Source organism: Solea solea, chromosome 4 (assembly GCF_958295425.1).
Source record: "Solea solea chromosome 4, fSolSol10.1, whole genome shotgun sequence".
NCBI lineage: Eukaryota > Metazoa > Chordata > Actinopteri > Pleuronectiformes > Soleidae > Solea > Solea solea.
Genome location: NC_081137.1, coordinates 7719128 through 7746403, shown reverse-complemented (window position 1 = coordinate 7746403; position 27276 = coordinate 7719128). Strand labels below are relative to the sequence as shown.

The following is a 27276-nucleotide window of genomic DNA, read 5'->3' as shown; positions in this document are numbered from 1 at the left end:
GAGAGAGAGAGGGAGAGAGAGAGGGAGGGGGAGAGAGAGAGAGAGAGAGAGAGAGAGAGAGAGAGAGAGACTTCCATTGAGGGATGTTGATAATGTGGAACCCACAGTGTGCAGGTAGGAGGATGACCTCTGTGTAGGCAGCAGCAGCAGCAGCGAATGCTCCTGACTGCAGAGAAAAGAAAATTAGCGTTTGGTCGCACACTGTATATGCAGTGGATTGGCGGGTTACACAGCATTCCACACTGCTCTCACAGCACAGGCTTCATTCCAGATGGAAATGTCACAATGTGCTCCAGTTGTTTTCCGTCACAGACAGTGAAGCTGCTGCAGCTCAGCCACCGCTCAGCGTGTCACTGGGGTTTCTGATCGAGGGCTGTGGGCCTAACCTCTGCAGGTGTCATAACCCATCCATCACCCGACAGCAGTCCAACAGGGTCATGGGGCATTGACTATGTTTATTCCCTGTCACATCTCTGCCCTTAATGCAGCTGTGTAATAGACAGTGGTGAGAGCGAGAGAGGAGAAAGAGCAGGAAGTACACCCTAACACACAAATTACGATGACAACCGACTATATGCACAGAGCGTCACTCACAATTTCCGCCTTTACTTCTGTCGCTGAGGGGAAAGTTGGACTTTGTAAGTGATTAACACATCCAATACTAATCAAAAATGTTTACATTGTCTTTTAGTAGCTGGTTTAGTTGTTAGCCCTGAGGTATGCAACATGACCTTAAATGAAAAAGGTGTTTCAATTTCAGCATCGTGAGGGGACACCAGCAGAGCACTGCTGGAAATAGTCAAGCTGGCTTATTAAAAACCAGGAAGTGACCGCGCATTTAGAGAATTGCGATACTTTACGGACCAGAGTAAATACACGTGTACATTTTGCACCTAAATTATAGCCATTATTGTTTATAAAGATGGGTCAAAGGAGAGACTGCAGTATATAAAAGTACAGGCCTGCTTTTTAAACCACTCCAGCCTTATATTTGCACAGGATAGTTTGTTCTGCCTATTAATCACATTCAATTTGTCCTGTATAAATCCTATCCTGTCCCAAAAATGTAAATTTGTTGATTCCATAAAATATTTGACACTCAACTATTCGTGTTCACTTACAGGAGCACAAGCCACAGAGGAGTAATCCAGCTCGACTCCTTTGGGCGACAGTTACAACAAAACATGTAATAAATCATTGCTTTAGCTTCACAAAAGAGACTTGTGCAACGTTGTGATGAAGACACAGACATGCAATTTATGACCCATGCTTTGTGAGAAGGACTTCTTTCATCATAAGGGATTGCTTGTGTCCATGGCAGCTGAGTAAAGAAAGAAAGAAAGAAAGAAAGAAAGAAAAAAAGAAAGAAAGAAAGACAGACAGAAAGAAAGACAGAAAGAAAGAACGAAATAAAGAAAGAATGAATTCTTTAATTTGTCAGCACTGAGCACGGAGTACAGTATAAATGGAGATAGTTATACTGTGTTGAGGTCTTTGAGTTTAAATAAATTGGTGCAGATATTACCAACGACCGTTCCTCTTAGATAGAGATGTGTAGGATTATTTGGCCTCGATGCAGATTACACAGTCTCGCTCAAATTTGAATTACGTAATAAGGTCTTAATCAATGAAAAATAGTGAAAGTCATTTTTTTTAACATTGCAGCTCAATATGACAGACAGACAGACAGACAGTGGAAGGGAGCTGATGTATCATGAAAGGAGAGAATAAAAGTAGTAAATAAAACACTACACAAGGTTCCCTCTCTGTCGCTATGTGTCGTCGTCTTCTCTTCCTCACACACACCGGCAGTGACAAACATATTTTATGAGTCACGGCTGGAACAGGCTGCGTTTCCTTGATATTCAGACCCCTCTCCTTTAACAACAAGATATATCCAACACCAACAACTCCAGCTTCCAGGAAAACTCTCTCTCCTTGCCTGCTACGACACCCGCCCACCCTCCCCCCTCTTCCCCTCCCTCTCCTTCTTTTTTTTTATTTCCCCTTACCCTTCCATAGCCTCCCATCTCTCTCTCTCTCTCTCTCTCTCTTTCTCTCTCTGTCTCCCCATCCCTCTCCTCCTCTACTGCGGGTGTCTGGGAGGCTGTTTTTCCTCTGTCTCTCGCTCATGAAGGGCCGCACTAAGCTCCCTTCCCTCTGCCCGTGTGTGGTAGGTAAATCCACCTCTCCGCTCGTGTCGTTCTTCTCCTTCTCTATCTCTCTGCTGTTGCTGCCTCTGTTTTGCATGTTAGCCTAAAGTCTAGCTAGTTGTTCTGGCAGGATTGAGAGACGTCTCCATGTACATGTGTGGACATTACATTGAACATGCTTGCCATCTTCTCCACTCTCACAGGTTGATCAGGGATATGTGCATGAGGAATGTGTGCTATTCTTCTGCATGCGTTCTTGGTCGGGTTATATCATGCACTTAGGGTATTACGTATGAATGTGGCCTCGTACATGTGGGTGTGTATGTGTGTGTGAGTGAGCACGTTAAGACATACAGTCGGAGTCAAACTCTAGCAGACTTGTTGAATGGAGCAGTACAGGATCATATATGCAGTGGCTTTAATTCTGTGTTTGCACAGGTATATGCTGCATATTTGAATGCACTCATTATGTTGTGCACCTGTCTCATTGTGAGGACAGGAGGACACAAGCACAGTGTCTCTCAAAGATTAGGACAATTCTCTGGGGAAACAAAATCAACCCCGATTCATTGAAAAAGGTCATGTCTGTTTAAGTGATTAGGGCTCATTGCCATTAACATCAGACGTTAGAGTTAGAGGTGATAGCATTGGTCTCTGTGTTATTATGTTGAATACAATAAATGCAGCTGTTTGATGCAGTGCCTGTTTGTGAAAATAAAAACACTGAGCAGGCAAGAGAAGTCCAGAGCTCCTCCAGTCTTAATTAGCTGAGTAGACATGATGAGGTCGGTTGAGTGCCATGGCACCAAGATGCCATTTTTAATGCAGCTCTGCAGCCAGAAACTAGTGTGTACATGTGTGCGGGCGTATGTGTGTGCACTGACAGCAATTTGCACAGGTGACTCCAGCGTAATCTGTCAGTTTCGGCTGCTCAAACTCATTGTGCAAAGATCCAAATTGAAAGTGGTTCTGATGAATGAGAATCCTTTTTTTTTTTCAGTGACCTTATTACTGGAATAGATATAATGTGATCAATAATAACATCGACACACTTTTGTTGTATTGCCTTCCTCATGTTAGATTTGAGAATGAAACCAATGACTAGCTACAGTCATTTAAGAAAATGTAGCAAATGTTCCCACTTTCAGTCAACTAAATAAGGGATCGATTTATTTATTTGTATTTGTTGTCGCAGGGACCAAATACATCCCTGTAACAGTAAAGTAGGCCAACAATAGCTGAACAAACTACAAACACTATTACTATCTTATTAAGCTGGAGACACACAACACAACTCTACCGATTTTGTCACTAACTTGCCAATTTGTGTGCCAACTAGCCATGCCGACTGTCCCCAACGAGTCCTGACCAGCTCTGAATTATGGGTAAAATCGGGCAAAAAAAATCTTGTAGTGTGTTCCCAACTTTAGTGAGTTCAATACTGCAGCAGCCTACAAGACTTTGCAACACAAGTTATGGCAGTGTATAAGATATAAGACAGTCTTAAGCAGATTAAGGAGCCACTCCAGCATGTGAACATGTGTCAGGACAGGACAATGCAAGCATCACCTCAGCGGGTTCACCGCAAAAACCGAACCTCAAAAAAAGGTCAGGTTACAGTCTGCGGCAAGTATGCCAGGAAACCTGTAGAGTTCTGGATCAAAGTGTTGACAAAATGGAAGGCAAACAAAGACTGATCAGTCCAAGTCATACTATTTCATTAGTCCATGTAGAGATGATGCAGTGGTTGTAGCATAATGTAGCAAAATGACTGGCTCTAATGTCTTTGGTTCATTTGAATCACTGATGCAAACCATGTAACATATTGATTGTTGTTTTTGTGACTGTAGTTGGTTTAACCTGATTGCCCCCCTGATATCAATACAGTTGCCTCAATCTTACTCTGAATAAATGTATTATCTCTTGCTTTTTAAGTGAGAACTGAGCCACACTGGGACCAGGGCCACTACTAAGTCCACAGGATCCTCCAAGATTTTTGCAAAACCAGCCATATTCAGATTATGCTTGCTAATCATGATTTCACAACACTTAATACTGCCACATCTCACTTATTATAACAGAGAGATCATTCCATCATTCAGACCTTTTTCATGGGACGTCAATGCCAGGTTTGATTGTCTATATTGTCATGAGTTGTAGCGATGCAGATATGATTTGAGAAACAGGTTTGAAAAGACCACGAAAGTCAAAGCTTTGACTTTGCACTGTATTCATCAGAGCAGATGTTGGAGTTGTGGTCTACGGTCATGCCTCAAGTTTGTTTATTTGTTGAACGCAAATGTAAAACAAACAAACAAAAAAAAAATCCAGATAATTACAATGAGTTACCATTTCACAACGAGGCCATTCATTTGCTGTCTGCTTTTTGTCTGCTTTCCTGCAATTGTGAGAACAATATGTTCTCAACCCAACATTGCTTCCTAGTTAGCAGATGGTAATTATGGTTAAGTGGAAATTACTATGTTCTCTTAAGTCACTGCTACCCATGTAACCTAATACTGCAACATAAATCCTCAGCATAAATCCTATATTGTTGGGGTGGTATTTTTCATCAAATATAGGTTCTCAAAATCAAACTCTCTGCAATGATCAATGTCATAAAACTGTTAACAGCTTTGCTAGCTACATCTATAGAAATATACTCCATATTAAATAAGGCACACAGGTCACCTAAGCTATAGGAGTGGCACCTGGTGAGGTCTTCTGCTGCTGTAGCCCACCTGCTTTAAGGTTTGACATGTTGTACATTCAGAGATGGTCTTCTGCATACTATTATGTATACTATTAATATTCATTATTATTATTATTGTTATTATTTGTTATTTGAGATACTGTTAGGGTTTGCTGTCATTTTTTGATCGTTTTGTACCAGTCGCCATTCTTCTCTGACCTCTGGCATCAACATGGCATTTTTGTCCAGAGAACTGCAGCTCTTTTTTTTTTCCTGACCATTCTCTAGAGATGGTTGTGCATGAAAATCTCTGTAGATCAGCACATTTTGAAAACTCAGACCAGCCTTTCTGGCACCAGTAACCATATCACATTTAAAGTCACTTAAATCATGTTTCTCCCCCATTCTGGGGCTTGGTTTGAACTTCTGCAGATTGTTTTGACCATGTCTACATGCCTAAACTACATGGGCTTGCTGCCATGTGATTAGATGATTAGATATTTGTGTTTAAAAAGCAGTTGAGTAGGTGTATTGAATTAAGTGACAGGTGAGTGTATGAAAACAATGTTGTGTTACAGAGGCATTTCCTCAGCTGAACTGACTTCATTGGTCATTTTGTTTTTCATCGTTAAACCAAAGGTGCATTCAATTGTCCGCAACTTTCCACTCATTTGTAAAACTCATGCCAAAAGACCACACTTTGAGATGTCTGTGCTGGACACATGGACACTTAATACTGCCAGTTAGCGCTACCTGTTGGCACTAAGTGACTGTTTTCATCATGCTGGCTAGAAACGGTGCCATGGCTGACCAGACTGGCACCCTGCAGTGCTCGCTGCATACCAAGCCAAAGCGATATCAGCAGTAGCCCAAAGTCTTTGTTGCATTTCATCAGAGGCAACTCCAAAAAGTTTTACAGTCTGTGAGGCAACTTCTTACTTTGAGAATGCATGCACACACACACACACACACACACACACAGTGAGACAGAAACCAGTGTGAGCTTCATGGCAAGTTGGTTATAATTAAAATACGGTGGGCCTCTTTCTCTGTGGAGATTTCATCTTCTCTGCATATGTACGTGGGTTTTCTTTGGGTACTCCAGCTCTCTCCCACATTCAAAAGACATGTAGCTTGAGGTTAGGTTAATTAAAACTAAAGCAGTGTTTCCCAAACTTTTTAAATAGGGACCTACTTTTTAAGGATGACAAACCAGTACGACCCAATTCACAATACAAGTTGTGACAAGAGCACATTTGTGCATGATATTATGTTTCTATTTTTACTGCCACTTCTGTAACTCTTATTACTTTGAATAGCTAAGCCCTTCAGAAGTGTGCTGTAGATATAAATCTTGATTAAAAGGCAGGAAGAAATTCGGCAAATACTTTTGGTGACCCAAAAGAAATATCCTGCTACCCATTTGCGTGTCCTGCTGTCACCCTCTGGGAATGCCTGTCTGTGAATGTTAGCCGTGTGTTGAACTTTCCCAATTGAACCCTAACCCTCAGCTTTTATTGGTTCCAGCTCCCCTCACAACCCTTGAAGAACAGGTAGTAGAGGAAGAATGAATGACTGCGAAAAAGGAGTGAAATAGGCTAAACATTACACAAATATGTGAGGACATGATTGTAGCAAAATTAAAGTAACAATAATATAGTCTAGCATCAAACAGTGGATATAACATGTTATGGCTGTGATTCTCAATTGGAGGTCAGTGGTACACTACCACGAGGTCCTATAGATTGCATATAAAAATAATAAATAAAAATGAGTGTTATTGAGTCTTATTAACGGCGTTAACGCAAACTCATTTTAACGGTGTAATTTTTTTAACGTTCCTTTTGGCCGAGCAAACTTTGTCGTTTTTTTCACTTGCTGTTTCTCACAATAGGAGGAATAACTCAAAATCAAGGGACATTTAGAATAGATAAAAATGTGCGATTAATTGCGATTAATCACGAGTTAACTATGACAATTAAATATTTTAATCATTTGACAGCACAAATAAAAATGGAAGGAGTTAGTTGAAACAGGTTAACAGACGTCACCTGCAACCAGGGACCTATTGGACGATACTAGCTGTCAGTCACACTGTGTCCACTCATTGGTACCATGGTTTATTGTCTCTTTCACTGTAAATGGGAACATAATTTCCTAAATTCACATCATGTTTCGTTGAGGAAGATCCAAAACTAACAATTAAGACCATTACCTCCTCAGGAGAATGTTTACTGATAAACATTACATAGAGTAGGATGTGAGGTCCATGAAAGGTTTCCACATTAATCAATAAATAAATTGAGAACCTCTGTATTGTGGCATATACTGTCTACACTGACACTCTATGGTTGAAATGATGAAGATGCGCATAGTGACTCTTTTTAAGTGAAGCTGGGGCAAAAATAAGACTTTCTGGTTGCAGATTTTGGTCATGGAAGGAGCTATTGTGTCTTTTCATCCACATTTTTCCACATCAGACATGTATAAAGCTCAGATAGAGGACAGCTGGCAGAGGGTGGTCTCAGTACATCACTGTTGTCTTTAGTGTGGGAGGAGGAACAGCAGAACCAGGCTGTGACAGAGGAAGTGAGGTGATGGTTGTGTAGAATTAAACCAGTAGTCGCTGTGACACAGTCTTCGCCTGTCACAGAGAGAAGATCATCTGTTCGGGTTTCATGATTATGGTGTAGAGGTTCTCATCCCATTTGAGGGTGGTGCAGATAATTACCCTGCATGAGCACTGTTTAAACACTGTCTCAAAACATGTAGCAATACTAAAGAAGAAAAAAATACCCAATCCCATGCTAATTGATTTTTGGTGGCTATTGTGAAGTGTGATGAAGATTGGCCTGAACAATTAATTGTTTTCAAATTGAAATCGCAGTTTGAAAGAAAACAATTAGCAGATTGCAAAGGCTGCAAATTAATTATTCTATATTTAACACTCTGTTTAGTATGTAAGTGTAACTCATACATGTTGGAACCATTTCAATGCTTTACACGTTATCCTTGTATTAAACTATAGAGGAGTTAGTTTTCCTTGTTTCGTGTGGTAATACAGTTAATACTGAATTGAAGCTTGAATATATCGCAAAGCAAATCACAATATCGGTCAGAAATATCGCAGTTAAATTGTTCCGCCTTGGTTAAACATGAAACATATACACCGTTGTATATGCACAATGCTCCAGGTCTTGTGATGACTCCATTCCGGCATGATACAGATGGGTGGTTTTGCAGGAACCAACATAATCAGACATAAAACATAGCCTGTATAGCGAACCTTCGAGTACCGCTGTTGCACCTGCTGCTGATCTGAGGCAATGCTCCTCCTGGTTTCATTCCCTGTGCAACACATGGGAAATGAGGGCAGGATTTTTTTTCTTTTTTTTCAAGAGTTTTCAGTCCAACTGGCCCAAATCCAACCTAACTTTCTATTGGATACTTTCCTTTAAGCCAACCATGTCCTATTTGGCATGACATTGTTTTCTAGTAAGAACAGGTGAAATCAGACATTCCAGCAGAGAGAAATCCAATACTGCAGCTTCTGTGTAGGTGTGAATACCACAATTCTCACCTTAGGTGGGGTTTTTTTTGCTCGTGAGTAGAGGTAATACAGCCTTGGAGCCTCACGAGATTCCCAGGTGTGTTTGCACTTCAGTTTAGACTATTTCATTGTCAAAGCAGCTAAGCGCTCCTGGTTATAGAAGGCTGAAGCCTCGGGACTTGCTGAGATAAACATTTTTTTCCTCCAAAATGTATAATGTATACACTCTGTTCATGCAATAGTAGTTATGAATCCCTTTGACGGAGGATTTTAATATCTGCTGGTCTGCTTCTCAATGCAATGCGTGGGCTTATACCTGATTGTAGCTAACTACAAAACTACAAATAACTATTTTGAGAAACGTTAAAATGTGCTGCACTCCCTTAAGACGAGAAACATCATTTACAAATCAGCAGTTAGGAGAAAGAGTCCAGTCAGTACAAACAAACACTCATGTGGAGTGAAACCATTGTGCTTTGTTTCTTTCTTATCACAGCAGAATCTCTAGATCATTCTCAGGAGACAGTGGAGGAGGTGGAGGAAAATGGGCCTTGTAATCAATAAAGTGAGGATTGTAACAAACCATTAAGTAATGACTGCATTCAATTTCGCGGTTTGACTAAAAGATAGGCTACACATTACAGGACAATTCCTATTGATGATGCATTCATTTTTGCCCATAAAGGTATCATCATTTTCAATCCAATTACTATAGAGTTGACTGTATGTAAGCCAATATATATGTAGTATAAGTATCATGAATCAATGTGAATATGCATGTATTTTATAAAAGAGGAGTTCCATATTTATTGTAATTGTGATGACTGCCAAGTGTATTATAAAATGTGTTTATACAAAATAGGATTCAATATGCAGTAATTTAAAGTAGCCAACAGTCGCAGTTGAGTGTGCACGTCATACCAAAACAAAAGCGATTGTGGCTAATGCCAGTAAAATCCACGCTCAGAGTTCTTCATCGTGGTAATAATACAGACCAATATTAACCCTGGTCTTATCTCTCTCCTTGTCTGAAGCCTTTTTACCCCACAGCCATTAAAATATTGACTGATAATTCACAAATGTGTTTTGTGCAATAATGCTGAATAGATGTCAGTCTTTTGTGTTATATTTCTACCCTTTTCATTTAGAGTCTATTGCGACATGTTACGGTGACAATAAAGATCTCACTTTTCCCTAATCGTTGATGACAGCACATGCGCACTAGTGACCAGGAAGCGGCTGAAGCGTTCGAACGCGTAATGACAGTTCAAACGCGATATATGCAGTTACATCACAGTCAATGACAAGCATCTTGCGGTGAGATGTGTCATAAATACCTGTGTAAAAAAACACACAGTGCTGGCCCCTTGTTTGTTGTGTTTTCTAATCCAAGGGTAATAATGTAAATAAAAAGGGCCACACTCGATCCCAATCAAGTTGACAGACTTGTGTTTCTGTTAAATAATATTTGCAATAACGGCACGGGATGCAACCTTATTACATTTTAGATAAAGAACGGAAAGTCAGGAGCGTTTCTTTCGTCACTCTCTACTGACTGACTGCTGTAGTTCATTAATACTAATGTAACTATTATTTATATAATATACTATTATTCTAATATTTTTATCTAATATCGACCAGTCGTTACAGTAGTCAACGACTAGTCGACTATTAAAACACTCATTAGTTGCAGCTCTACCTATGATGTTGTCAGAGTGTTGCATACTGCACCTTTAAATTAATTATGACAAACTGGCTTTTTGCTGCAGCCACAACGTTTGTTTCTGGATCAAATGCCTTCATATCAAGTGGCTATTTTTCAGTGCTGGACATTTTGATCAGGCTTTGATATCTTTCTCTTACATTAAGGTAAACCATAAATGTATACGTTCTTCTCAACCACTGGAGATGGTGATGAGAAGATTCAAAAATAGCTGCCATGACCACAGCTGGTACAATGACTATATGTAACGTGTGACACATCTGCCACTACCTAGAGTGTATTAGGCTTAGTACAATTTCTGGCACTTACAGGCTCAGTAAGCTGGTGTAACAGCCTGTGGTGACTAATGCCAGCACTAGCAGCCTACTCTCATAGTCATAGTGATTCTTTTTATTCTTTGTGTAAAGAACAGTGGCTTTTTTCCCACGGCAGTGTGAAGGCGCCTGCTTTGACTGTACGTACCCAAATCACCTGTGATATCAGCAGCCATGTTGTAGATATGGTGACCAAAATGTTGCTGGCAAGTGGACTATTTGTTAGAGATCTGCCACCCCCTGCAGATGTTGTCATGGAAACACTCCATCTCTTTTGGGTCTCTCTCGCTCTCTCGCTCTTTCACACAATGCAGCATTAGGATGTTAATGCTACACTCAACATTGGAACATCCACAGTTCAGATTTCCACGTGACTCCCACACTTGCATAATACTGTAGTGGTAGAGTGAAGCTACTTACAGTATATAACCATCATAGAAATGATACTGCATCTATAATGGTTATGGATAGAATAAGCCACATTCATCTTTACGTATTATCTCTATGTGAACTGAATCTAAATGAAATGTGACAAAATGAGGCTCCATATACAGTCAGATCTTAAAGTCTTCATGACGTCCTGCTGGTTCTATACATGTCAGAGGTTGTTGGCGGGAAAATTGAAAATGTACCGACACACAGGCAGCACATATCCAGAATGAGACACAGATGGTTGCCCTCACTGAAAACATGAAAAAAAAGCCACCTGACATAAAAGTCACCTAATAATATTTACCCTTGCTTAAGGGTAGATATTATGTCAGTGTGTGTCACTTTGTGACTGCTCACTCCCTCCACCAAACGCTATGTAGAAAAAAAAGGTTTAGGTGGATTTAGGTGCACTATACACACTTTCATTTCCAGCTGTCTAACTATTAAATAATGCAGAGCTATGAAATACTTAAGTATAAATTGGTGATAAATCACTTGTTCCTTGTGTCCCTGCTGGCAGACAGGGTGTCAGTGAAAGTGAGTGTCTGTGTCTCTTCCCAGTAATGGCAGCACACTGGCAGTGCGCATGGCAAAGTCAGCAGCACTAACCTTATTCAACAGCTTACAATCACACTTTAAAAATCCTGAATATCCCTTCAATGTTTAATCATTTTTAGACACATGAGACATGTGAAAACAAACGTTGTGCATCTCATATCAAAATCAATTCGGTGCAGCAATCCAGGAAACTGGTGTGGGTTTGAAAATAAACACTGTGGTGGGTGAGCACAAATGTCATACATAAAACAATGATTGAAAAATAGCTATGGCCTGAAATACTCAAACATCATCTAAACTATATAAACAAGACAGAGCACTCTTTATACTCACACATCAGTTTCACAGTAGATCATAGTGCTATGCTTATGAATTGTATTGATCTGCTGGTTTATAGACTGGTTTAGTGGCTCTCTATGTGAGAGTCAAATATAAAGAATATCTTTGCAAAGAAAGTAAAAGTAGTCTTCTTTACACTGTGCTGAAAACCACGACCTCCCTCTGAAAGGCCTCAGAGAATCCTGCTGATGTCTTTAGCACATTGCAGATTTCCCAGGATATCCCCAACTCTCGGGGAAGGTGATAAGGTTTGGAAAAAAAGGAAAAAGAAAAACCTCATCAGCTGCACACTGGGCTATTTTGAACAGTCTCAGTGTTCGATATAACGCTGACGTCACCGGGGAGAGTTGAGTCCTGCGCCGCAGTCGGTCCTGAGATGAATGCACAATATTTAAATCTAGCCTACCTGGTTCTCTCACTCCACCCTGTGGGCTCACCATGTCAACACAGCACACACTGGTGTACAGAGTAAAAAAAAAAAAATCTCATAAAAGCAAAATGAGACAATCACCGGGTGAAAGAGAACTTTAAAAAGAACATTCATTATGTTATTGTTTATGTGTTGTACTAAAAATAATGTTGTTTCTTTCATTACTTTCTTAAATATTTATATTTTTTGTACATTGAATAGTATATTCATTCAAATTCAATTATATTTGTTATATTATCACAAGGTATAATTATTTTTTAAGCTTCTTACACACATCAGCTACAGTCATGTCTAAACTGTCATATCAGAACCATTACAAATAAATATTAAATAGATAAATAACTGACATTTTACAACAGGGTTTTAAATGGGAACTGTTTAGTGCAATTGTCATTTATTATTTCAATGGCTCAAAACAGAGAGACATGTCACACAATCGGCATCCCTGTTTGTGGTTGTGAATTAATTTTGCTTTTATGAGCACATTTGGAGGCAAAGGTCCAGTTGTGGTATTTGGGCTTATTCATTTAAAAAAAAGAAAAAAAAACAACTAGAAGCCAACAGAGATCAGTACTGGTAGTAATCTGAGTGGATCAATCAGCAGGACAAGAAGACACTCTGAAGCCTTACAGTGCACTGATTTAAAGTCAAGTTAAATCATATTTATACTCACCAGCCCCAACATTAAAACCAGTAATTTAATATATAGGTCAACAGTGACTACTGTATGTGTGCCTCCTTCTGAAAGAATCCAGTGTGCACCATCAGTCATTCCATTTTTTGTAGTGTCAGGTATTTTCTAGATGTCCACAGTTTGAGTATGTCAAAAATACACAGCTCTGCCACAACAGTGACTTTACATAACACAATCAAATGAAGAGGACTTAAGCCAAAGTGTTTCACAAAGGGCAAAGATAAAGCAAGTAAGTCAAAAGATACAATGTTAGCACAAATATCAATGGTGAGAGACGACCTAAGGTGGATTTCTAAATGAAAAAAAGGAGACGATGTGAAGATGACTTAAGTGACCGATAGGAGCTAAATACTGAGCTATAAGATCAGAGATGTGTTTAGGAGCAAGGCCATCATGGGCTTTTTTTATTTTAAAATGTTGTAGGGAATTCTGTAAACCATAGGTATTACAAATACTGCAAGTGTTCCACAATGGGAGTGATATTTTAAGTCTGGCTACTTCAGCACCTTGGACAGCTCGGCTGGGGTTTTTGTAGTGATCCAACAGGGGGCGCAGTAATCACACTGCAACCTTATTTAGCCACAGTCCGCAACTGTTGGATATGGCATCATGAAATATTTCTATTTTGATATTGTTGTTGCTTTTGTTTTTTTTAATAAGTTTACTACAAATGATGTTTATGCAGCCTCGGGCGGTGAGTGATGAATGGACATAGTCTCCTCTGCTGGGCTTTATTATTATTACAGCTGCGCATAGAGTACAAACTTTACGGTCTCTCTCACTCTCACACACACACACACACACACACATATGGAGCTATATATACATACACATGGGGAGGGAGAGAGAGTGAGAGAGAGAGTGTGGAGTCGCAGATTATGAATGATGCTGCTGCCACTAGTAACTTAAACAACACGGAAATGTAGACTCAACAGCGACAGAAAATCCACGCAGACATGAATGATCTGTAGTAGTAACTTCGCTTTCTGGACCCGAGCATCGCCACGGTCACATTTTAGAAAGAGGGGCATACCGCCTCAGTAACCGACCCCCACTCCCCACTCCCCACTCCCACTCCGCGGCTCTGCTGCTGTGTGTACCGAGAGTGGCGGCGCACAGACGAGCTCCGGTCAGCGCTGCTGTGCGTGTTGGTGTGCGCTTTTTGGACTGATGTCTCTGGCTCTCAGGAATTTAAAGTGTCTCTCGCCGGTCATGTGCCAGTGTAAGGTCATCTGCAGCAACCGGACCCTCTCTCTCATGTTCGGGTGCAAGGTAGGTACGGACAGCGTGTGGACAAAGTGAGATTTGTGCCAATTTGTAAGAAATAAAAACGTTAAAGCGAGGCCTTTGTGGAAGGAAATGTGCGTTTAGGATCGTGACAGTGATCGCATTAATTCCCACTAACCTACAGCTTCCTTTCTGGTCCCTCTGCTCTGTTAGCACCTGCTTATTCATACAAAAACATACCTTTACATTCGCGCGTGGGCTGTTTTCTCATACTTACATTTATACAGCATCATTGGCCAGCACGACTGTGTTGTTTTTAATGAATGAAACATTAATCACTTGCTGATTGGTCCATTTTAATTTTATTTTTTTATTTTTTTGCTTTACATCGCTGTAAAAAGCAGCATGGAATTGTGCTTTTGACCTTGGGAAATTCACTTTATTGCTCAGGGCCATTTAAATATCATTCATCATCACAGAGATGGATGTTCCACTGCCATGGAGGCGTAATCCCAGCGTGAAATCAGGAAACAGAGCACTGGTCCTGCTGTGGCCTTCAATCATCAGGCAGAACCAGGTTACTGTGCTCTTATAAATATAATCATTTAAAAAATGTATTTGTGTATACAGTATGGTTTTGAACTAGCGCTGCACACTACATTGAAAATAAGGTGAGGGTTAGGACTGCAACTAAGAAGACTGTAGATTAAAATGTATGTAAAAACATACTTTTATTTCTTTATTTCCACAATCAAGGTAGCAAGCGTGGTTGTTTAGAGTAGCAGGAACATTATTTAAGGATTAAACCATGTTCATTATTTCAATAAAACCATGTTGGTGCAATAAAAATGGAGCTGATCGAGTAGAGTAAATATCTATTTCCAATATTCCTGACAAATTTTGCAACTTCATTTGGATTTACCATATACAGTATATTCTGTATGTTACTGAGATGTCAAAATGCTTCGGTTAAATCTAAACTTTGCTATAAATTTAAAATAAAAACGATGGCACATTATATAAGATAACATCAAAATACTATACTCCTATGCAAGAATAAGAACTTAGGACATGTTTACATCACAAGACATGGAACAGTTTAATTGCAGCATTTTGCGATTTGCAAATTGCATAGTTTCAAATTGCGATTATGTTTAGAACATGAGTCATTGTTCAGCCCTAAAAGGGAATATTGCATTTCATTGTTTTCAGTGTGTGTAGTGGCTACTCTGTGTCAGGATCACTGCAAACCCAAAACAGAGAGACACCATATCATACCGTCATTGCAAAATACAAAGTTATAGCATGTTTTCCTAATATCCTTAAGCCCTATTTTGAACTCTATCATGATGAGAATATCAGTGTGATGGAAAAGACAGAGTCATGGCCATTCATTCTTTCATTTATTCACTCACTCACTCCCAGCTTCAGGTAGCCAGCTCAGGGGTTCCCACACATAACAGTGTTTCTGTGTACAGAACCACAGACGATTTGTTTGTTGATTCCGTTCTGACGCTTTGGTTCGAGTTCAGTCTTGTTGCTGGAATCAGTTGCACATGAAGTTTAATTAAATATTAAATAGGTGGATAAACCTAATATATTTCATTAATCATGATTATTTTTACATTGACTTAAATGTGCTGGACTGCTGTCAAAAGTAATGAGTCTATTTGCTTCAGGGGGTTTGTACTTGATGGTCCTGCTGTGCTTAATGTTATATACTATAGCACATATTATCCCATGTGTCCCCACAGTGCTGTCATGACTAATTTCTTCCTTTGAGACGCCAAACTTTCTTTGAGAAAAACATATTAAAACCTCCTCCCACAGTTATCACAGCCAACCAGCAAAAGTTAACTGAACAGCATCAGCATCAAATTTGTTGTTTAGCTCAGTTTAACCATATTACAAGTGCATGGTGTTTTAAGTGTGTTACCTATTGCTGGATTGACTCACTCTGTTATAGAGGTTCCCCAATGTTTGAGCCCCCCTACCCTCAAATTTAGGGACCAGAGACTCTGGATCTCCATTATCACCAAGGACATTAAACACATAATGTTGCTTTTGAGGGACCTGCTGCAATTATAAATATGACGATGACGCAATTTCATAATTATTTTTTGGAACTTTTGTAACGTATTGCTACAACATACCATTCTTAATTATCTGTATTGTTTGATTAATGAGAAACCCACTTAAAAGGTCATCTCTCTTAGACCATTGGCTCGATTACAAAAAAAGGGATGTTTGTTCAAATGCTTATGGGTGGGAAAATAAGCCTAATTCTGACATGATTTATAATATCAGTAAACATCTTCTTGAGTAGATAATGGTCTTAATCACTAGTTTGAGAAGACTGTGTCCATTTCTATATATACAGTCTATGTTATAGATATATAGTAACCTTTATTTATAACCTGGGAGAATCAACGGAGAACATGAACCATCAGACGTTATACAACAAAACAAAAATGACATCAATTAAATAACCATCCCCAAACTGTAAGAATACTTTTAATTGTTCACCATATTGTTTTCATGTTTGTTTGAATATGTCCTGCTGGTGGAGTAGTCTATTAACAGCTTGTGTTCAGTCTGTTGCACTCTTGTGGCAGGTTGTTATCAGTGGTGCTTTTTTCAGCCAGATATTTTGGGATGTGCTTTACTGTTACTTGTCACCCAGGCCACATTTTCTGTACATATTTCTGGGTTTTTTTTATTCCTTGCACTCTCCAGGAGTTCCTTATGTTTGCTGAACATCTGCGTTACAATAGCTGCACCACGTGACGGCTTGTTTTCAAGGTTATTTGTTTGTATCACCTTTGTCCTATTGTCGAAGCCGGTGCCGAGTCCTTTCAGTCATCTTTGACTCAGGACTTTAATTAAGAGTCTTAATGTGGTTGGAAGCCTTCAGCAGTACTTTAATGTGCTCTTTTATGCTTAACGCTCATTGACGGCCTCACAACATTTAATCAAGACGGACTGCCTCGCTTTGGTTTGATGTTTTGCATTGCATTGCGGCGCTTCCACATGGAGGACATGGAATGAATGTAAACTAGCTGGAAGGTTGTGTTTGAATTCAAGAAGGACATTAATGTAATGAATGATTTACACCACAGGGATCAGTGTGCCTTCATCTCAATCGGGATCGATGATCACCTTAGTCTGAGAATCGATCCTCAGACGTCTTTACTGGAAAATGGGCAGGAAAAGGACGCGCTGTCACTGATTACCCACTAACCAATCAAATGATCAAGAGTAATGGTGTAGAAATGATCACAAGGTGATATCAAAGGTTTCTGCGTTACAATGTGAAGATTGTGATCCTGCATGTGAGGCACTAGTTTTACTTTTCACATCCTCACTGTAGCCGTTACAAACACACATTCCTCCTTTTTGGAGGATGACCTATTTTATCCTGCTGTCTATGGCACCTTCCTTTACAAGAGTGGTCTCAAACATGTGGACCGCAGGCCACATGGAGCCCTCCAGCTGATTCCCTGTGGCCCACCACTTCACTTATAATGAGTTATTTCTGTATGGTTTTTTTAATGCAAAGATTCATTTTACATCATAATACATTTTTATTTTAGAAATATATTGTTCCATATCTACACTTTTGTTTTGAAATTCTGTAAAATATCATCACAATTATTGTTATTGGAATATCAGAATATGGTGATATAATTTTCACATCGCCCACCCTTACTGAACAGCTGCTTTTTGCCAAAAAGTTTTACTTGACCGACCCGCTCCTGACCCGACCAGAGGTCTTTTGACTTTGCTTTACAAAGACCAGTGAACCTCGAATCTGACAGTACATTTAAGCCGTGTTCAGATTACCAGGCTGAAGTGACTCAGATCTAATTATTTTCAGGGCTGTGTGGACACTGAAATTCAATCACCAATTCAGATTTTAAAAACAGATGTGTCACTTCAACATGTAATCCTAGATCCGATATTTATCTGATATGCAGCCGTGTGACATGAATGAGCTGTTTTTGCCTTGACGTCATAGACCTAGCTCAGATCAGGTGTAAGAATGAGCCGGTAAGCGTCAACGGCAGCCTCTCCCTGGCTGACGTGCTTCTCCCAGATTCAGTGTTATCAAATACTGCAGCTGGTGTAAAATACACCACCACTAATTACAAACATGACCCTTATCCATCTACTTTATAAGAGCCATGCAAAAAAAAAAAAAAAATAAACATGCATACCAACAACCTCACAAAACGTAGCTCATAAAACAATATCTTAATGGGTTTGTTGTGTTTTGGGGCACCTGAAAGAATGCAAATGTTTAAAATTGCCGAATTATATGCAAATTATAACAAGACAGATGCATGTCTGTTGCTGAAAACCTGCAGCTGAGCACATCAAAGCAGCAGAAGTGGTGTTGTTTCTCTTAAACAACCCACATTAAGATACTTATTCATAAAGAAAACAAACCCAGACCATCTGGCGTAGATATGCATCATCAACCCTGAAAATTTAATTTGGTGACTGTGTTGTGCACAAACAGAATCAAAGCAACTGACCCTCAGGTTATGAGCATTCTTAGAAAGTGAAACACATAAAAAAAAAAAAAAAATAAACAAACAAAAATCATTTCTCTCTCGAACAACACTGAGATGTTGAATATGTATATGAGCAATGAGCTGTATTATCTGTGTTTAGACAGATGTGTCACGAATGCTTTAGATAAACTTCCCCTTCTTACTGCACATCTTTAAAGTCATAATTTAACAGCAGCGAAGACAATGATGATTCAAAGCAGCGAGTCAGACTAAACAATGCTGATGATTATATATATATATATATACCCTCAAGTCAAGCTATGTTTGAAGCTCCAGTATGCCATTCAATCGGACTACTCGCCTTGTCATAGTATAAAAGCACAAGTGTGGAATCCATTTATTGAATGAAGCATGTCCACCCTTTGCAACATTAGGTGGAGATACGTTTTCTTCTCAGTTTGGTAGTATTACGCAGAATCTGGACTAGCTGGCACCATTCTGAGACTTCCTACCATCCACTAACTTAAATATTCAATTGTTTAAGCGGGCAGAGCATAAATTTGGACTCCCTGTCAATACAACAAATGTAGTAGCCTGGATTTCGCCATTATTTTGTCGCTTTTGTTTTATTCTTCTGTGTACCAGATTGTTCTATTGTTTGAAGGTTTTAGCTGGGGGTGGAAATTATGGAGTACGTACAGAGTCCACGCCACACTCTGGTCTGACTGAGCGTATATATTTATATATACACGTGTATATATATATACACACATATATATATATATATATATGTATATATATATACATATGTATATGCCGTAGTTATTCCACTCCCAGTCACTTTATTAGTCTGATTTTGAGAAATACAATTTAGTGCCATCTCAGTCGCACTTAACATGTTTGCTTGTATTTTAAAAGTCGAGTTTAATCCGACTACCTCAATAATAATATGTTGCTTTTTTTTAAACTCAATGACTGCTGCTATTATTGCACATGTTTATTTCTAGAGCAACCATTAACCAGTCCTACAGGGTTGTGTGTTAAAATGGCCTCCAGTGCATCATACATAGAAATGTATCTACTCAGCATTAAAAAGGTCTGTGCATGCTTGTGTGGAGAGAGGGGGGAGGGGAAAAAATAATCAAGACGCCTTGCGAGTGTGAGATCTGTGAAGTTGAGGGGAATAGGCTGCACAGCCAAAAAGTATAGAGCTGCTGTCCTGTCACATGACATTTTTTAAATATTTATTTCCACCCAGGTATTTCCCAAAAAAGGATATTGACTGTTCAACTTAATAATGTTAAAATAATATGGAAGTGATGCTTTAGATTAATTCAAGAAGAAAACCACTTAAATATTCCAGGTAAAGAACTGATTCATTTTGGTCGCCTTAAAACCATTGTCCACTTAATCCTTCCTACACTACTGTGAAATGATCATAGACAATTTACAAAAGTTCAGTTTCATGAGTGTCAGAATTGGCAACATCAATACTGTACACACACTCAAATCTCATACAGTCTCCTATAAAGCTAGCTGCATGACATAGTTACCTCAGTCTCTACCGTAAAACACAAAATAAATACACAACCACATTTTTCATACGACCATATACGACAGCTATGACTCGAGGGGAAAACCCATAAGAAAAGACAGATTGAGGAAGGAAATATTCGATACTACTTGTTAGTCAGCGTGTTGTCTTGTGTTGTTTTTTTTTTGGATTTTATTCTGTGTAATTGTCACTAAACCATATGGTTGGTGTAGGAAAACTGGACACTATATTGATAGTAGGTGAGAGTGGATGGTTGTTTGTCTCTATATGTGGCCCTGTAATGGACTGGCAACATGTCCAGGGTGTATGTCAGCTGAGATTGGCACAGTGCCCTCCCGCGACTGTCATGTGGACGATAAAGTGGTAGAAGACAGATACTACTTATTGCTGTTTAATGCTCGTTCTGCCACTAGAGCTCTCCCTGAACAATTCCCATGACTCCATGCTTCACAATGTCATCAAACTAGGTTGTCTGTCAAAGATCATTAATTAACAAGATCAGGGGCTTTGTCATGGGCTTATGAAATCAACATCACTTTCAGATTTTCTTAGACATCATGAACTGTAAATGTAGTCGCTATCTCATCTTAGAAATGAACACCAAGTTCCTGTGAAAACAGGCTCTAGAGAGACAAAATGGGAACCACGTCAAACAACACGCACCAGAAGGACGACAGTCGATCCCACTGTGGCACAATTTACTGTATCCGAGACGCTAATTTGAATTAAAATCAAGGATGATACATGTGTGTGGGTTTTTATCAATGATGATTCATTCAGCAGAAATTATATTCAGAATCTCATTAACTTGTGTTAGAAGAGCATAAATTAACGAGAGAATATGTGACACTGACAAGTAAATGTTGACTTTCTAAATCAGTAACTATATATAGGGAGTACAAAGGGAAAATGTTATCTTTGTTTATTTTTGTATGGGTTTTTAGTGTAGCAACATAAGACGTTGAGTGGTGAAGAAAGCTTGAGAGTGCTTTAGGGATTTTATTTGTAAAAGTCTTGAGTTAGTGTGGACAGGAATGAGGTTGTATATGTACATATATGTATGTATATGTATATGTATATATATATATATATATATATATATATATATATATATATATATATATATATGTATATGTATATATATATATATATATATACACCTCAGAAAGTGGTACCAAAAATGTGTCTTTTTTTTTTTTTACACAAAGTTTTAATTGAATCATTTAAATAGCGCTGCATGACTGAGTACCTGGACGATCTCTCTGTGGGACAATGTATTAAAGCCGGAGAGGTGCTGGTCAATATGAAACACCTTCACTCTGCAACACACCATGTACAAACCTACTGTAAATCTTTTTAAACACACACTGTATTGAATTTACTTTGTATGAATGAATAAAAAATACGTTCAAATGTTTTATATTTCACACTTCATTTTCAGCAATTCCAAAAAAATGTAGTTACTACACCCAACGGCAGATTTAACATTGCATGAGGAGTGAGCCGTAAGCATTGTGCCCCATGGCAAATGTAAAGCTCTGCTGTGGCTGTTTTTGTTGTTGCTGCTGCTGTTGTTGCAGTATAGCTACAGGATATGAACACTTGTCACTCGCCAGTGAAGCACCAGTGGGACTAAAGTCTGAAGTGAGCCCAGGAGAAAGAAGAGTGACTCCCCTCTCTTCTAAGGCTTACATACGCATGACAAAAAATCTGTGCTGTAGGTAAAGTGCAATAATATGACGGAGGACTCACGTATAGGGGTGGGAATCATAGGGAACCTTACAATCATTTAACACTTTGGTGGGTGGGCCTGGTGCTTGGTGCTAGAGGTATATTGGAGGTATTACATCGTTATTGGGTGCACTTTGTCTGACAAAAAATATCTGCACCAGGGAGAACATCCTTGTCCAAGAACTATTTGAGCTAAACACAGAAACATCATTTAAATGGCTAGGATACTGGCTGGCTGGAATACTTGCATCAAGTGATTTAATTGGCTGATGCCTAGGGTGACACTTTGAAAGTTGGACATTTCTAAACTTCTGATGCACACAACATGATCAAAGCAAAGCCAAGGACCCACAATGCACTTCAGCAACGCTCGACACTTCTCCATTCAAAGTGAATAAGAAGCATTTCAGTTCACGCCTCCACTATGTCATTGTGAGTCTGCTGTTAAAGGAATGAAAGTGGTGATTGGGGTTTTCGGCACTGAAGGAGACACTTGATAGTGAAAGTCAGCTGAGACTGCAATAATGACAGGATTTCAATTTGCTGTCGTGGAAATGAGAAACTTCAGACAACCATCAAGGACCAACGTTTCATAATGCTATGTCACAGTGACGATGGGTGATAACGCTTTGAATGCTTTCTTACACAGCCGATTATATATGAAAGAGGCTAAAGGTATCGAATACTGTTAAGGCCAGTTTACAGGTTCTGGTGAGCTATGTGAGGATTTGCTCCACTAACATCTAGCAGGTGTTGTGGCCTACATACAGTACTGTACTGAACGTGTAATTTGTATAGTGTTAGTGATGGATGAACTAAAGTTAAAGCCTGGGTCACAGTCATAACAGGTACTGTATAACTGTATAAGACATACATTGTACTTCTTTTTATGCTTAGTCAAGTCTGATATAATTGCACCCACTGACTGCTGCACAGGACTGACTAATGATCCAGTAATTAAACAGTAACATGAAATCACAGTTAAAAGTGGCTGCAAAGATGGAGAGAAACAAAAGTAGCACAAGGTAAAAATATCAGAGATGTGACTCAGGTCAGACAGCCAGTGTATTTAAGTCTACAAGAAGAGCTGAAAAGCGGTGGTAATGCATTTTTCTGACAATTAATCATTGTTTGTGTATTTGTAATGAATATTCAAATAAGGGTGAGGGCCATGTCTGAACAGAAGAAACTAGGTTATCATCTTTGGCCTTCTTCAAAGTAGAGTTGTTCCGATTCCGATACCGGTATCGGAAATGCCTCCGATACTGCCGAAAATGTGGGTATCGGTATCGGCGAGTACTGGAGTCCATGCACCGATCCGATACCACGTTATTTAATAGAGCTCCGTTAGCTCTGACACAGTTCTTCTTCGCCGCTCTTGAAACAGTTGCACTGTGCTGTTTTAGAGGCGTGAAGAAGAACGGATCACCCGACACCTGTAGACAAGGAGCTAAAGTTAGCTCATCATGTCGGCGGTTTGGCAGTATTTACCAGTTAGCTCCGTTAGCGTTGTTAGCTGCGCTAGCTCCGTTAGCGCGTCTAACGTCAAACTGGAGCGGCCCGTTTATTAAACGAAAAGAGCAGCGCTACAACTAACCAGCGTACCTGTGTCCTGCGTATGTATGCCTCTGTTTTTAAAGTTTAACGTTACTTCAGAGACTAATTTTAACAATCTGGAGTCGAGTAAAAATGATGTCACGCGCGTCCTTGCCCGGTCAGTCGTCATGGAAACATGAAGCTCTGCCAGTGCTGCGGTGTTTGGACCAGAGTGAAAACAAACGTACAAGCTGAAAAACTAAATAACATATCACTGGTAAAAATAAATGATGTCCATTTGTATTCGTTCATGTTTTACAGAGGGTTTAACCTGAGCCAAACCTTACCACCAATGATTTATTTATATATGTATATTTATTTATATATATATATATATATATATATATATATATATATATATATATATATATATATATATATATATGTTTATTTCGGTCATGTCAGTTAGATCACTCATCATCACACATCATCTTAGTGTAGTTTAAACAATACACATAACCAAAAGGGAAAGCCGGAGAAGCAAAAGCTTATCTAGTCCCGTCCCCATTACCCACAGAAAACAGATTTTCATCATACAATACATCATTTTTCTTTTTCTTATGACATTTTGACAAAAACATGTTTCAGCATCAGGGAGCACTCAGAGATGCAGTCTAGCTCTAGACAGTCAATCAGACTCCATGTATGTCAGCTGTTGTTTGGTTACATTTGCTTCCACTGCCGTATCCTCACGGTGTCTACAGATTTCTGTCTCTGGCCTTTGTCATACTTTCCTCCTGGGTCATTCTGTATCGATTAATGGTCATCTCTACATACTTCTTTTTAAATACACTCCGTTTTGCTGATTTTTTCATCTCCTCATCCAGATTATTCCACTGTCTGACACCCGTGACTGATACGGTAAAGGATTTGGTGATGATAATCATATCACAGTCATGCAGGCGTAGTATGATATATATTTTTTTATAACACACTGGTATCGGTATCGGTACTCGGTATCGGCCGATACCCACAGCACAAGTATCGGAATCGGTATCGGGAGGGAAAAAATGGTATCGGAACATCTCTACTTCAAAGTTTTAAACGCAGTATTTAAAACTCTTTACAAGGCTGTTTGCTAATTTGGTTTCCTTCCAGCACATTTAGTTATCCAGATTATATCAGTGCCATGGACTATTTCTGCACTGATTTCAGTTCATCTGAGCAGAAACTGGTAAAAATGAATCCAAATGTAGAAAAATCGTGAGTCATTATCATTAAAAAAAAAAATGCAAATAGGTTAACTTGTAAGAGCTTAAATTCTGTGGAGATGCAGTGGGGGAACCAAGGGCTCCTCATGGGCCATGTAACACCTTGCACATTGAGTGCATTTGACGTCAAAATATCTGAAATTATATGCCTGAGAGGTGAGATTAGCTTTCAGTCCATTACCTAATGCGCAGCCTTTTAAACGCTCAAGCTTGGTCCTTGAATTACAAAGTGAGATGACGGTAGATAGAGTTTGACAACTGCTTTACATTAAATTAACTCACTTAACCATCAAAGGACCAATTTTCCAGCCAAAGACAACATTCTGACATCCTTATATTGACTTTTAAATAATAATAATAGAATTCCTAAAATAAAGGAATATACAGTACAGATACAATACAGTCTTTGAAAAGATCATTTGTTTCTTGCGTGATTTATTGGATTTATTGTTCTGGATTAAACCCCCTTGAGAGAAAATAACACATTTCACTGACACAATGTTTATTTATCCAGACTATATTATATTAAGTTAGCTAATGGAATGTATTTATTTACGCCTGTGTTAATGTAATGTATGTATATGTAAAAATAGTATGCATGGCTTTTATTTTGACACATGAATTATTGTAGCCAATGGTCACAGAGAGCGAGAGATGCACTTTTTGTTTAAACGTGGAAATATTTGTTTGATGATGTAATAAGCAATAAGCAAGTGTGAATGTCAATTGGTTGCACAGTATATTCTCTCCAAAGTGTTATTTGGACAACACTTCACTGTTGAGTGTCACTGTGTGGAACAAATTTAAATTCCAGTATGTTCTTGTGATTAGATTGTGATGAAGTATACTTGCTCCAGTAAAGGTGGCAGTGGGGGTGGCAGTGGTACCAAAGCTACTCGGCCATATGACAAGTATACTGGCCCTTGAAGGCATCGTCATCTTCAACAGAAGTTCCCTGTTCTGATTCTTAGAGCGTCCTGTTCTCTACTAAGAGTTTAGAGATATGAATCCTTTCTACGTGATTTGCATTTTGTATAGAACAATCAAAAATAGTATGTCCTTGAAAATGGTTCATTGTTCAGAGCTAGTATTCATCCACTTCTAAATAAATGCAGCTACTACTTCAATTTCATAGTCTATGTCATACAGTGTACTGATGAGAAGAGATGTACCTAAAGCTCTCACCAGAAGGACACTGTAACATCGACTGTCACATCCCCCACCAGTGGGACAGAAGGCAACATGGCAGCATGAATGTTGGTCATGCAGAAAAAGGGGGGAGGCAGTGTAGAGCTCAGCCTACTCTGAGCTGTGATTCATGCCATTTACTTATCTCTCCAGGTTTTAGGCTGGTGAGTTGTGTCACTGAATAAAAGTCTCACTTTGCCAGGTTAACTAAGATAGAAAGGAATAAGAAGCAGCGGTTGTTCAATTATGTGTTACACTGCCCAATGGGAGTTGGTGGTATACTGGTATATAATTTTTCACCCTTCATTCATATTACTAAAGCAGTGCTTAATCAAGCAGAATCAATGCTTTCCCTGTAATTATGTTATGGTGAACTCAACAACTATTCATTTTCTCTCTGGTTCACCCCCGAGCTGTTGTTTTCTGCTTCCCTTTATTGACAACCTCACTTGTTTTTTTTTTCATTTTTACCCCATCCCCCTCACTTTCTCCTCTATCTTCATCTCTATTTCACTCCTTTTCTTTCTTGCTGTCTCAGTGTAACGTGATCCAGGACCAATGCTGGCAGCCCCAACCGTGGCACTGCAATCTCTGCTCTGCTCTGGTTGCTAGGCAGCCTATTTGAGAAGGGGCTCGGTGATGCACCTCCCTTCCTGTCTGCCTCCAAAAAAAGTGGCAGGATTGGCCATCAGGCCTTCAGCCAAAATTCAGATGATCCCTCTGAATTTCTCAATTTTCAGACGAGAGTGCTTCACATCTGCAGTGCAGCAGCACAGCTTTTTATAATTCTGAGAGGGTTTCGGGGGTAAAGACCTGAAGAAAAAAAACACAAGGACTAACATGCAGGACAGTGTGGGAGATCTCCACAGACGCTGCCCACTTTCTGAAGCGTTTGTGATGGAAAACACAGCGTGCTGATTTTGTGCCATCACACCCAGAATGAAGCCTACCATGTGTGGAAAACACAGTGGGCAGCTGGCAGAATGCCCAAGTGTGGGAAAATCAGTAGGGGAGAAAGGTTATTGGGAAGAAGCTGCATGAGCTGCTTCTGTAGAGCTGCTATGAGTCATGGCTCTAGTTGCTCCATGTGGTTGTGGAGGACGATTGCTCTGCTCAACACGCAATGGCAACATTTTGAGGCTCACTTTCTATCATGTCCTCACTGTAGGGATCACACACATTACATGTTATACAAGATATGCAAATAGATTGTCCATATTTGCCGGAGGAATCATCAGTGATACAACCTGGTGAACGTGTTATTGTAAAGAAAAGGCTGACAGTCAGTTCTGTTAACCGATGAATTGAAATAGTGTACATGTTTGTGGAGTTAAAAAGAAAGCTTTAAAGTGTAAAATGTAATAAT

General features: G+C 39.3%; 1 protein-coding gene and 1 long non-coding RNA gene across 6 annotated transcripts in view; one reads left to right on the top strand and one right to left on the bottom strand.

The window, feature by feature from the left end:
* Positions 1-27276, top strand: part of LOC131458251 (disks large homolog 4) — a 68352-nt gene that overhangs the window by 10785 nt on the left and 30291 nt on the right. For 2 of the 5 annotated variants that reach the window (XM_058627163.1, XM_058627162.1), the window contains exon 1: positions 13951-14157. The exons of 1 other annotated variant lie outside the window; for it this stretch is intronic. In XM_058627163.1, coding sequence (XP_058483146.1) covers positions 14056-14157 — 102 coding nt within the window. In that variant the 5' untranslated portion in view covers positions 13951-14055. Of the gene's footprint in view, positions 1-2027; positions 2178-13950; positions 14158-27276 lie in introns of those variants that run through there. 2 more of the 5 variants (XM_058627164.1, XM_058627166.1) reach the window with 2 other exon arrangements.
* LOC131458253 (uncharacterized) overlaps positions 1-27276 on the bottom strand; it is a 55447-nt gene that overhangs the window by 8469 nt on the left and 19702 nt on the right. The window lies entirely within an intron of this gene.